The following is a 14,174-nucleotide window of genomic DNA, read 5'->3' as shown; positions in this document are numbered from 1 at the left end:
TCAGTTTATTCATTGATAAGTGGCAAAGATTTTTTGTGTTTTTTCACTTAAAGATTTCTCAAATTAGAATGGAGTTAGTACAACTTGAAAAGATAGCTCCTTCTGTCATAAAATGACTTTTTTGCTTTGGTTGTATCCAATTTCAGGTGCTAAAGTGACTTCCACTTCATTGGAGCTACTTAGGGCAAAACCTCATCAGTAAAAAGATTTCTTGACTGTTGTGTCTATATCTTTAGACCTTAGCTGGCAAAACTTTGATTTACTGTAGTGCTCAAAGAATTAGCCTATCATGGTTAATTATGTTCACTAATTAAAGTCGAGCACCCTTTTGGCTGTAGCCTTCAGTGGTGAAAGCCTTTTGAAAATCTTTTGGTTACAACAGGTTTGAGCATCAGTATCCGCTATATAGTAGTGTGACTGCAACTGTACTCACTATCAGTCTTAATCAAGCCCCAAATAGCCCCGGGAATGGTGGATGGTGGTTGGATGGGTGTTGTGCCCCTCCCAACCCTTTTAACTAAATCCTTGATAAGAATTTGTTTTCATGATCGGTTTCTCTTTTAAGAGAATTTGCAGAGAACAGATTTTATGTTAAAAGTACCAACCAGTTAAGTTCTGATTAGCTGTGATTTTGTTACAGTAGTTACAATGACTTTATTTTTCTAAAGCCTGCATTTGATCACATTAGGGACTTCCCATTGCCTTCAGGATAAAGGCCACATGTTTAGTATGGCATTTAGGGTCCTCTATAATCTAATTCCACTGTATCCCTCCAGATTCTTCTGCTGTTTCCACACCCCCCCATATAGTACTTCAGCCACCAGAATTACTCAGAACCTTTTGCTCTTCACCTTGTTCTGTTTTGGGGATTCCATTCAAGCGAGAGGAGAAGGCATGAGCATAGGCACACGTACCAGTGGCAGCAAGTGCTGAGTAGAAAATACTTACTGTTGAGTGTTGCTAGAACATGAAGCCTCAGGTAGGGTGTGGAGAGGTGAGGGGCTGCTGGGTCAAGAACCTAGAGGTCAGGACCTACGCCTTGTTCTTTGTATTTCAAGCACAGTATTTCATAAACCTTAATGCGCAGATGAATGCTTAATTGATGTCTGACATGAATGACCTTGATGTGGTAAAATGGTCATTGAAAGTTAACTAATTGTATGGCCTACTGAAACCTTTCTAACATTTTTCAAAAAAAACATTGCAATTAAGTATTTATTGTGCTTGTTCTAGGGCATATAGCAGTGGGGGAAAAAGACAAATCCCTGCCCTTGTGGAAATCACATTCAAATGGAAAGAGAGTATAAACAACAGGGAAACCGTATATATAGCACACCAGAAGATAAATTGTGTGGAGAAAAATTAAGTAGGAGTAGGGAGTGTAATTTTAAGTAGGGAGATTAGGAAAGGATTCACTGAAAAGGTGCTGTGTGAATGTACGCACCTGAAGGAGGAGAGCAAAGGATCCTTGCCTGGCCTGAGCCTTGGTTCCAAGCTAAGTGCAGAGGTCCTACACTTTATGGCAGGAGGGCCAGGGAGCTGTTGAGGAGGGAGGGGAGAGTGAGGATAGGTGAGGTCAGAGAAATAATGGGCTGGGCTGAGAAAGGCTTTGTAGGCTTCATTAGGACTTTCACTTTTATTCTGAGGGAGACCAGGAAGAACCATTGGAAGTTTTGAGCAAAGGAGCGACATGCTCTACCTTAACACAACAGTTAGGATTGGATTTTTAAAACTTGAGAATAGATGGTTGGAGGACAGGGTGGAAGCAGGGAGACTAGTAATGAGGCTGTTGCAGTAATCAGACAAGAGATGATAGTGGCTTGGATCAGGGTGAGAGCAGAGAAAGAGGTGAGAAGTAATTTGTTTCTAGATATATTTTGAAGATGGAGTAGAGATGTTTTTATTATAAATATCAAGGTCATATCTTTAAGTTTTATAAATATCAGTGGAAGTTTTTTCCCCCTTTTCCCCCTCACCCTGACCTCTGACTTAAAAAAAAAAACAACAGCTTTACCAATAGAATAATTAATTTGTATGTATCCTGATTTAGTTAGTACTTTAACCCCCAATTTAGTGAAATTTGCCACTAATAATTCATAAGTACAATCTGACCAGATTAGGCCGGAAACTCAGCTCATCTTGAGTGTTAACATAAGTTTTAGAAAAGTGCTGTTAGGGCTGGGGGTGAGTGAAATTCCCATCTGAGTTGAATTTTATATGGTTTCTTCTTGAGGTTCCCACTAAAGATACTGACTTAGATACTAAGATGTCAGGGTAACCCTTCTTGTTTATAGTTCCTCAGTGTAAGGTCATTGACATCCGCACAGCCTCACAGAACAGAACAATTCATAGTAACACAGTACATGGTGAGGGAATTTGTTTTCCTTTCGGAAAGTCTTCCCCCATGCTTCCACTTGCCGTCTGACACTTTATGGTAAACAACTGTTTCACCCTGAGTGCGAGTTATGGTCATCTCACTGAAAAATAAGAGAGTGATATGTTTTAAGAGAGTAGTATGTCGGGAAAATAACTAGCTTCTTTCATTCAGATATAAATTACAAAGGACTGTATTATGCTCGGTGTGTTCTGAGATTATCTGCTAGACACCTTTGTGTGAATCTGGAATACAGACCTAGACTGGAATTAAAATAATTATGAAGTAGTGAGTTTAAAGTTGAGATCAGTCTTGACATATATGTGTGTACGATTGTATTTATACATATTAGAGGTGTTGGTGTGTTAGCACTGATGAGTTATTATGAATTTCTTCCCTACTTTAAACATTTGGTTTTAATCATTTTTTTCCTGTCCTTAAAAATTTTGGCCTGCTTTAATTTCCAGCAGTATATCTGGCACTAGATTTCAGTTAATGCCTTGTAAAAAGCAAGCTGTCACAATTGATATGATTGATTTTTGATAATTCTCTGTCAGTAAAAATCAGCCTTTGGCTTTTTGCCCTATTTGCCCCATCTTTCAAAGAGGATAAAAGAGACAGATTAATTCTGTAACATAATCCCTCTGTCTTCCCTGCACACCACAGGAAGAATGTAGTTTCTGGTCAAGTTTTGAATATCCATTAACTACAGTATGTACCTTACTCTTCCTTCTGTTTTTAAATATGTAAATCATTTAGTCAGTTGTTGGTTTTTTGTTTTTTTTTTTAAAGTAAATCTGTCCTAATTAAAAGCAAAAAATCTTAAGCTTATATATATCTTTTCGTCTTTTCTGGGCAGAGAGGCAGATGAAGGCTGTAAAAAACCTTTAGAAAGATTGCTGAACATCTGGCAAGAAAGAAGTGTGTATGGCGGCGAGTTCATACAGCAGCTGAAGCTGTCTATGGAGGACTCCAAGAGCCCTCCCCCCAAAGGTAGAAACATCACCACATGTTTACAGCTCTTGGTCTTTGCCTACTTTCGAATCACATATGAAAAGCTGCAGTGGGGGTTGCTGTGAACCACCAGCGATTATATGATTCTTCAGAGAGAGATGATCATAAACGATGGTGAGAATTTATATAGTGCTTGCAGTGTGTAAGCCTGGTTCTAGTATTCATGCTATTCATCATCTCATATCCTACCTTTTGATCTGTATTCTCCTTGGCACGCTTATCCCTTTCAGAGACTTTCCTTGCACAAGGGAAAGGAACAACAAAATTGTTCAGAGTTATGGCGAACTAGGAAGTACCCTGGGCTAAGATTTTGTCTGAGCCTTGCCGCTAACTACTATAGGATCTTGGATAAGTCCTTCAGCCCTTTTGGAACTTGGTTTCATTAAATATTGATGTGGTTTGGGGACATACTTTTGATGGTTGTCAGCTGCTGTCTAAAATTGGTTTTGGTCCTTATTGAACCCAGAATATCCTGAGATAGTGTGTTCATGTATGTGTGTGAATTTTACCAAGTCCTTCTTAAAAGCTATGTTATTTTTTCTTTTAAAGAGGAGTAAGATCAAACATTATTTGGTTCTTTGGCTTCCAGTTAGTTGTGGCTTAATTCTAGCTGGCATGACATGTTTCTAAGCTGCAGATCTGATCTAACTGTACACATGCTCATTGCCTGGAGGATTAAGTCCAAATACTAACATTGTATTTAGGACCCTTTATAATGTGAACTAGTCTACTTTTCCAGATTCTTCTCCCATTTTCTCACATATACCATATTCTTTGGCCATACCTAGCAATTTCCCCTCTGGATGCTCTGTTGGTACCCCTTCCTTTGCATCTGCTGTTACCTCTGCCCAAAATGTCCTTATGCCCCTTTTGTGTGGTGAACTTATTCTTTAAGAATGCTGCTCACATTCTGACATATTTGCTAGCTTGTCTGGGCACATGTAACCAATTCCCTCCATCTTCCTCTGGGACTTTGTACATGCCTCTGCAATAGAACTTAACCACAATTAGCATATGTGATAATATCATTCATTCAGCAACTCTTTTTATTGTATACCTTTCACAGTCTCTTCCAGGTCTGAGTTTATATGCGTTTTAAGGTGGAGTAACTTTCCTGTGAAACTGGAGGTTAGAGGCTTTCTAAGAATGACATAAGTGCTTTCAGTCTGCAGGTCATTGTTGTTTTACTTGGAATTGATAGAAAACAATTTTGGGATTGGATTGGATTCTGGCAGTGTTTGTGTTGTATCCTTTGGAAGTATTCTACACAGTGTTGGGGAATTATCCAGCATTCTTTTCTCTCCTCTGACTTGAAGTCCATTGGTAAACAGTGCTGATTTTTTAAAAACACCTTTGGGCAAGTAGGAGAGCTCTGAAAGATGATGTTTGAAGCTAAGTGTTGAATTTCAGTTAAACAAGCATTTGCCAAACATGTGCTTTGAGTAAACAACTATGCTAGACAGTATAGGAAAGAGCAAGAGAGGAGTGAGAAATAGTTTTGCACTCAGGAAGCAGTCAGACAAATTGGGGAATCTGTGGCAGTGGCAGATTTGAAAATAGCTCCACTGGGTTTCTGATTTTTTTTTTTGAGTGTCTAGACATTAACAGCAATAGAGGCAGTATTCCTTTAATGTAGAGGGTAATGCTGTTCTAAAGATCATTTCTCTTTCTCTAGTTTGTAAAGATGAAAACACATATCAGAAGGTTCCAATGTGTTTGTCTCAGCTAACTCACTTTGTCTTCTCACTGTCTTCTTTGGACCTGAGTTATCAGAATATTTTACACAATCCTTTCAAAATATTTATGAGTTTTCCAGAAGCTTATTTCCAAATTTAAATAGTCCTTTTATATTTCAACCTTAATTCAAGGCTAATTCTTTGTCTTCAGACAACTTTACAGAGTTTACTTTTGGAATAAAAATTTTCCTGTGGAACTGACATTTCTAATGTTGGAGAATGTGTGAGCTTAGGAATTTTGTTTTAGAACTGGAGTTTTCTTGAGTTTGTGTACCTGTAATATAAAATCTGTGGGGTTTTTTTCTTCCTTTTTTCAATCCCAGGTATAAGACCCAGTGATTCTAAAGTTGTCTCTGTATTCTTGGGAATACTCATGCTGTTGCTTGACTGAGTGGAACTTCATTACTTACTTCAGTCCCACGTAAATCACACGGTATCCTATAGTTGTAGGCTTTAGAAAGGAAAGGTAGATACAAAGGAAATAGCATTTATTGAGCACCTATTCAGCACCAGCCCTTCTGCTGGCTGCTTTTCATGTTAACTTATTTTAGATCCTTACAACTACTCTATGTACTAGGTATTATTTTCATATTTCAGTTGAAGATATTAAGACTCGCAAGGGTACAGTAATTTTGTCCAAGTAGATATAATAGATAAGTAGAGAATTCAAACCCAGGTCTGTATAACTTAAAAGCCTATGTTCTTCACACCATAATTTTTCCCTGAAAGCGCAGGGATTCAGTAGACTTGAATGAGGGTATGATTTCATGAGTAGGTCACACAACTTTCCTGGACCTTAGTATATAGTTAGTTTAGCTATTCAGAGCAAGGGTTTGAAATCAGACTTCCATAGTATGAATCCCAGCTCTGTCACTTCCAAGCTGTGTGACCTTGGGCATGGCATTTGACCTCTCTGAGCCTCAGGTTCTCACTGTACAGTATGGCTATTAATAGTAATAATACCTCATAGGGTTGTGTGAGGATTACTTGAGATAGTGAAGGTAAGATGTTATTAATGTGATCATATGACTTCTATTTGGTACCCCCTCCCAGTTCTAATATCTAATATTCTGAATTTCTAAATACAAACCAATAGCAAAAGTAGGAGGAGTCATGTTAGTATGTTCAGCCCCCCAGATTTTGTGCAAGGCTGGAGAGCATGGTGGTTAAGAGCACAAGCTCTAGGCCCAGCTTCCCAGGTTCAGGTCTGGACCTGGCCATTCATTTCAGTGAGATGATATGGGTAGAGTGCTTTCAGAACTGTGCCTCAAGTGTCAGCCCTTTATTGCACATCTTTTTCTCTCTACAAGTAAAGGTAAATGTACTTTTTTAAAAAAACTCCCTTATTTTGCAGGGAGGGGACAAAGAATGAGGGAGCTGTTGGAAACAGTATTTCCTGATTCTTTTTTCATTATAAAAGTAATATAGAAGTGGAAATAAAAACAAAAGTAAACAAATGGGACCTAATGAAACTTAAAAGCTTTTTGCACAGCAAAGGAAAACATAAACGAGACGAAAAGACAACCCTCAGAATGGGAGAAAATATTTGCAAATGAAGCAACTGATAAAGGATTAATCTCCAAAATTTACAAGCAGCTCATGCAGCTCAATATCAAAAAAACAAACAACCCAATCCAAAAATGGGCAGAAGACCTAAACAGACATTTCTCCAAAGAAGATATACAGATTGCCAACAAACACATGAAAAGATGCTCAACATCACTAATCATTAGAGAAATGTAAATCAAAACTGTAATGAGGTATCACTTCACACCAGTCAGAATGGCCATCATCAAAAAATCTACAAACAGTAGATGCTGGAGAGGGTGTGGAGAATAGGGAACCCTCTTGCACTGTTGGTGGGAATGTAAATTGATACAGCCACTATGGAGAACAGTATGGAGGTTCCTTAAAAAACTTAAAATAGAACTACCATACGACCCAGCAATCCCACTACTGGGCATATACCCTGAGAAAACCATAATTCAAAAAGAGTCATGTACCACAGTATTCCTTGCAGCTCTGTTGACAATAGCCAGGACATGGAAGCACCTAAGTGTCCATCGACAGATGAATGGATAAAGAAGATGTGGCACATATATACAATGGAATATTACTCAGCCATAAAAAGAAACGAAACTGAGTTATTTGTAGTGAGGTGGATGGACCTAGAGGCTGTCACACAGAGTGAAGTAAGTCAGAAGGAGAAAAACAAATACTGTATGCTAACACATATGTATGGAATCTTAAAAAAAAAAAGGTTCTGAAGAACCTAGGGGCAGGACAGGAATAAAGACGCAGACATAGAGAATGGACTTGAGGACACAGGGAAGGGGGAGGGTAAGCTAGGACGAAGTGAGAGAGTGGCATGGATATATATACACTACCAAATGTAAAATAGATAGCTCATGGGAAGCAGCTGCACAGCACAGGGATATCAGCTCGGTGCTTTGTGACCACCTAGAGGGGTGGGATAGGGAGGGTGGGAGGGAGGGAGACGCAAGAGGGAGGAGATATGGAGATACATGTATATGTATAGCTGATTCACTTTGTTATAAAGCAGAAACTAACACACCATTGTAAAGCAATTATACTCCAATAAAGATGTTATTTAAAAAAAGTAATATAAAATCTGGGGGGGGGGGTTTCCTTTTTTTCTTTTTCAATCCTAGAAATTTCAAGTGGATTATTTAGAAGATCCAGCTTTACGGGTAGATGACTGCATTTTGTCATGTGATTTGGGATCCTTCAGGCTAACTTTTTGCCTTAAAATTAGTTTCACAGGAGGGTGGGAGGGAGGGAGATGCAAGAGGGAAGAGAAATGGGAACATATTGTATATGTATAACTGATTCACTTTGTTATAAAGCAGAAACTAACACACCATTGTAAGGCAATTATACTTCAATAAAGATGTTTAAAAAAAAAAATTAGTTTCACAGTCTGCCATAGTGTCTGAAATTCTATCACAGGTCTCTAAGAGGCATACCATAAACCCTTAGGTAACCAGATTACTTGAAGGTTAGCTGAGTACAAGGCCCCGTGAAGACACAGGGATGTGGTGAAGCATAGAACAGAAGGTGTGCAATAAGGACAGAAGGATTTCGGCCCCTGTAGTGTTTGCCCTGCCTATAAACAGAGTGGTTGAGGAAGTGAAAAAAGGAGTGAGTGTAACACTTGTGGTTAGAGCCGAATTGATAACGGAAGGTGCCTGATCTGAAGTTCAGACACAGGAACAGGACTGGCAGATTTCCCGGGTCATTTTAATGGTTGTCCGACTCGATTGAGAATTCTGGGCCTTCTCGCTGCTAATTCTGTACACATGAGCAGGGGAGAGTCTGGTTTGTGTAAAGCGAAGCAGGGATAGTCATTTCTGGCACAACACTAGGGCTTTGCAGTCGCTATGCTTCCTCTGCCTTCAAGAAGTTTCAGACTCAGGTGTGTTGACACTTTCCTGGGTATTATAGCGATGTAAAGGAATAAGACACTTGCTGTTGGGATTGGAGAGGTAAGGCCTGTGCCTGCCAGTTGCCATGCAAAGTGGCAAGGGCCCAGCGCTTTCAAAGAGAGGCCCCGGTGCTGTGGGGGCTGGAGGGAGAGGATGACAGTCGGAAAGGAGTGCTCAAGGTGGTTCTGCCGTTACCATCACCAAGGAGACTTTGAACTTAGGTGGCCTTTTCAGGGTTTTGAGTAGAGGCATGATGGGGTGAGAGCTCAGCTCTAGGAAGATGGTGTAGTCTAAGTTGCAAGAGTGACTAGAAGAGGCAGAGAGCCCAGCTGGGACAGCGGTCTGGACAAGGCATGCGAAAGGACAGGTGGCTGATAAGAGGCTTTGGGAAGGAGCAGAAAGAGGATGTAAGGAAGAATTCCTCACAATTATGGAATCTGCCAGAAGTTGGGACTTTGGGAAAGATTCCACTGTTCTCCAAGGCATTGTACCTGGAAGATGGGGCCAGTGGCAGTGTTCATAATGGTAATAGGTAGCTCAGGAAAGGAGGAGCCCTGTGGAGGAAATGATGAATAATTTATTTCCAGTAGGTCCTCTAGTGGAGATACGAGAGAACTGGAAAAGTAGGATGATAAAGGTTACCTCCTGTTATACCCTCTTCCATCAGGATGGCGAAGGACTGAAATGGCCCTAAAATTGTCATCAGTTTGATTTCGGTTTTGCATTGCTAGAAGTGAGTGGCAGCATGAAGTGGTAAAAAGAACTCCAGATTAGGAGACAGAAGACTTTTGCTGTAGGACCCAGACTTAGACTAATGAGCTCTCTGGCTCTGGACACACCACAGCTGGTGGGCCTTGACATTCTCATAAAAAATGAGGTGGGGGCAGTGGGGAAAGCAAATACATAGGTCTGCCTAAGGCCTTCCAGTGCCAAAATTCAGTGATTCTGAGTGTCCTGAGATGTTCAGTGATGTGTGGTTTTTATACATAATAATTTCTGTATGAGAGTTGGAAAACTGAAGGATTCAAATTTTATATTTTTTTCTACCTTCTTTAGTGTTTAACAATTATTTATTGAGCATTCTTCTAGGTGTTCGGAAGTGAACAGAACAATACTGTAAATTTTTTTTTTTGCTCTTATGCTTACATTCTCTAGTGGCTACTCATCAAACATGGCCACTTTGATGCTGTAATGGCTAAATGTTTACACGGGTCATACCACACACTACACATTAATTAGGCAGCCACTGTGTACAAAGTACTGTTAGATATTTCATATGCAGATTATATCCTTATAGATTTTCTGTTTGAAAAATACAGACGTCCTTGCTTTGCATAGGAGTGCAGGACTGTAAAAATGACCATTCAAGCTGAAACCGTACAGAGTGATCTTAATAATCAATGGGAAAAATTACAATTATTCTGTGACTTAAAATTTTTTATCAAAGAATTAAAAACTCACTGTTGATTACAATTGTATAGGAAAACAAAAAATATAGTAAAATTAAGACTTATTTAGCATGCTGTAACATAAATTAGAAACATTGTGAGTTAAAGTGTTTATTTCTCTGTAACAAACTTATCAAGAGCGGTTTGAACAAAGCTTGTTGCATCTTTTCCATCTTTGTCATACTTCTTCCTAAATTTGGATCAGCTTCCAACATTTTATCCTTTGTGCTTTCAGTGTTGTGAAGTATCTCAGAATTCCTTTAAAGTGAAGTTTTTTGTCAGCATCACTTCCTCTGGGACATTGTCATCCTTTTCATCACAACCACATTCTTCATTTATGTTGATGAGTTGGCCTTCAAATTCCTCTGGCTGCGAATCCAGCGCCTCTAGAAGAGCATGGCAGTGCCGGCATCCCCACAGCCAGCTGTTTCTTCTACAGCCCCATTTGTGTTCCATGTGAACTTCATTTCCAGCGTTCATTTTAGTTTTAGTTTCTTTGCTGCTCTTTCATCTTTGTCAGTCAGTTCCCTGTTTTTGATTATTTATTTTTATAAAATGTCACGTGGATTTTGTCACTGGGAGACTAACAACACAACTAAACACTTTGTTGTCTGTGTGTGAACTGAATAACGGAGGTGCAGTAACCAATTACTGACCTTGGGAGAAGTGATGCAGTCAGTAATCATGATGCACTTCTATTATTTATGTAGTGATTTGTGGACTAAAGTTAGCAGCGAGGTTTTGTTGTTTATGCAATTACACAGAGTAAATATGCCGTGGTAACTGAAATTTGAACTCTGTTGTTGGGGGAATAGTGTCATTTAACCAAACTGTAGTAATAAATCTGTGCATAATTGAATAGTGCAAAGACAGGACTGCCGGTAATGCAAATGCTGCTGTTTCTCTTCTTTAGTAGAACAAACAAAAACATTAAGAAAAAATAAAATCCACGATATTGACTTGGCTTTCACATCAAACATAGCCTGGTCAGTTAATATGTAAGGTAGAGAACAGGAACTACATCCTGGGTTCCAGAAGAAAATGTTGAATCAAGCAGGAAGTGTACATGATTCTGTTTATATCTCACAGAGTTCTGAGGCAGGTGCATGGCGACCCTCATTTGACAGATGAGATGGAAATTGTGTGATGCTAAGTAAGTTGAATTCAGTGGAAAGAGCACAGATTTTGAAATCATACCATTACATGAGTTGTTTAGCCTCTCTGGGTCTTCATTTTCTCACCTCTAAAGTGGAGATACTATTGTACATCTTAGAATTGTTGGAAGGATCAAATGTAAAGAAGCTATTGCAGTGCCTGGCACATGTTAGGCATCCAATGGTTTCTTTACTTTCCAAACCTGAATTTCTCATTTAGATTTATGTCTCTCAGTTGTTTGGCATTTATTTTGTATTGTCCAATTTAATGCAAAAGGAATGATTTTGGAATTAACACATCTTTCATAACAATTTAAAAGCATGTGGTACAGATGATAAAAAAATGTAACCTGTTAGCCTCAGAAGTGGTTAATTTTAAAATGGTGACTTATGTAATTTCTCTCAGTAATATGTCATAATGCTCAGTAATGGTTATTTTAAATTTTAAGGTAAAACTAGGTTTGTTTTGTTCTTAAAGGGATAGTTTAAAGGATGTTTGTTTTTAGAGCTTTTGACACAATTTTATTGATGGGTCTCTCTCTACTACTTATTTTCTGAAATGACCCTGGAAAGCGTAAAGTATCTCATTTTGTACACGGTATATTCCCTACAAACCCTTGCACACAACAGCTTGCTTCATTACACATTACATTTTCTGATGAGGTTTCTTACCTTTTTTTTTTTTTTTTTTTTTTTTTTTAAGATAATGACGTTTTTAACAAAATGTGTTAGTTTGGTAAATTTCACTTTTAGATGCTTTTTTTCAGTAGTATTTTTCCAGTGAGTCAATCTGAGATGACAGACTGAGGCCATTTTGACTCTTCAGTAACGTAGGGAATGACCACCAATTGAAAATAAGTGGCTTAAAGGTTAATATTAAGCCATCTCTGGAAATGTACACCCCTTCTACCCTTTCTTACTTGCGACCCATTGTGCATAGCATTTGACTCTTACCTGTACAGGCTGTGGTGATGCAAATTTGTCACTTTTTTCTTTCCTCTAGCAACAGAGGAGAAGAAATCTCTAAAGCGAACTTTTCAGCAAATACAAGAGGAGGAGGATGACGACTACCCTGGAAGCTACTCTCCCCAAGATCCTTCTGCAGGACCCCTCTTGGTATGTCTTGACCCCCAGAGAGTAGGGCAGAGTGGCTTGAAGTGACCTCTAGTTGAAGGTTCTGGCCACAGGGTGGCGCCAGTGACCAATAGTATGGACTCACCAGCGGGCAGCTCTTGGCACTGGGTGCAAGATCCACCTAGTGAAGCTTGCCGGACAGCAGGCTTGATTTTGCCTTTGCATGCCCTGAATCTGGGATGGATTTGTAAGAGTACTTGGATTTGGGTTTTTTCACTCCTAGAAATTGAAACTATTCTTTAAAAAAATAGACTTTTGTAAAGGGGTAGATAATGTTAACAAAGGCATTCAAAAGTCCTCTACCATGGCTTGTCTCCAATAGCATGGTTGTTTCTTATAAGTAGACAACATAGTAGTTTTTAAGGACAGTCTGTGTAGCAGTAGCAAATTTACTACACTATAACCTATTTAAATATTAAAACAGGGAGCTAGCATTTATTGAGTTTTTAGCTATGTGTCTGCATTGTTTGACCCTTTGTGTAAGTTAGTTCATGAACTCTGTGTGGTTGGTTTTAGCTGTTTGTTTATGTATTTATTCATTTACAGTCAAAGAAAGTGAGGCTCAAGGAGACAGATTAAGTAACTTGCCCAGTGTTTTAACTGAATCTGAGTCTGACTGACTTCAGAGCCCATGCTCTTTTCACTGAGTTGCACTGCCTCTCATTTTGCCGAAAACAGCTTTATTTTATTACACATGGGTGTGTTTAAGGCTTGTGTAAATAGGAAGCATGTCTGATTTGTGTTATGTTAAAATGTTGAATTAGTCCAGGGGTCAAATGAAAGCAGTGTTAGGCCATATATCTTTGCATTTAAAAACTTTCAAGAGAACAGCCTGAATTACCAACTTTCAGGATAACCTGACTACCGTCTACATGGTAGCCTTAGGGTCATTATGGACTAGCTAACCTGTCAGCGTTGTGTGTCTCCTGACAATTAAAAAAACCCCTTTCTGGCATACACAGAAGATGCATTCTTGGTTTGCTCTTCTTGGTTTCCTTCCCTCTTTGTTTGTAACTAATGAGCTTGACACATTTAATTTTGGGAGTGACTGCCAAAATCAAAAATGTCATCTTTGTGATATTCATTTTGTAGAGCAAATTCAAGAAAGAATTGAAGTAGGTAGTGTCATTTCATTTAATCAGTCAACACACAAATTGCTAAGCATTTGACATGTATACTTTTATTCTAAACTGGAGGCCATTCTGTACTAGCGATCATGCATCCTTTGAAACTAAACAGTATGAACCAGACTCCATTTTCTTAAGTTGCCAAAAACATGTTCTTTAAAAAAATTCTCTTTCACAGTTATGTAGAATTTCATTTGTGTTCTACCATGGACTTAGAAAAATTATGTACATTCTCTTAGAATTTGTATCATTGACTTCAGCATATACTCTGGGATAAGAACAATGATTTTTTTAAATGTCAGGGATGATCATTTTTAGAATTTGCCTCCACCTCTTTTAACTCCAGCTCAGTTTCTTTAAACCCCATATCCCCATATGTCTTAATGGATAGTGTTGTTTGTGTTTTCATTGTACAGACTGAGGAACTAATCAAAGCTTTGCAGGACCTGGAAAATGCTGCATCAGGGGATGCTACTGTCCGACAGAAAATTGCTTCTTTACCCCAGGAAGTGCAAGATGTTTCTCTTTTGGAAAAAATAACAGGTGAGAAGGTAGTTTGGGTGAAAGATGAGGGGAGGGAGACATATCTCCAATGCATCAAACCCCAGGACATGCTTATGTCTGCAAATACAGACCTTCCACATGGTGTTGGGTTCTCTGTCATCTTGGGATTTGCAAACATAACTCACATGCTGAACAAAGAAGCTGCTGGAATAGTCCGAGCTTGAATAGTGACTCTAG

General features: G+C 38.9%; 1 protein-coding gene across 4 annotated transcripts in view; it reads left to right on the top strand.

Annotated features, from left to right (window-relative positions):
• Positions 1-14,174, top strand: part of RPRD1B (regulation of nuclear pre-mRNA domain containing 1B) — a 107,727-nt gene that overhangs the window by 10,455 nt on the left and 83,098 nt on the right. For all 4 annotated transcript variants that reach the window (XM_059898982.1, XM_059898985.1, XM_059898986.1 and 1 more), the window contains exons 3-5: positions 3,234-3,367; positions 12,176-12,288; positions 13,850-13,976. In XM_059898982.1, coding sequence (XP_059754965.1) covers positions 3,234-3,367; positions 12,176-12,288; positions 13,850-13,976 — 374 coding nt within the window. The remainder of the gene's footprint in view (positions 1-3,233; positions 3,368-12,175; positions 12,289-13,849; positions 13,977-14,174) is intronic.

This window comes from Balaenoptera ricei, chromosome 15, assembly GCF_028023285.1.
Source record: "Balaenoptera ricei isolate mBalRic1 chromosome 15, mBalRic1.hap2, whole genome shotgun sequence".
NCBI lineage: Eukaryota > Metazoa > Chordata > Mammalia > Artiodactyla > Balaenopteridae > Balaenoptera > Balaenoptera ricei.
Note: the sequence above shows the minus strand (reverse complement) of the source record. Positions and strands in the feature narration are given on the sequence as shown.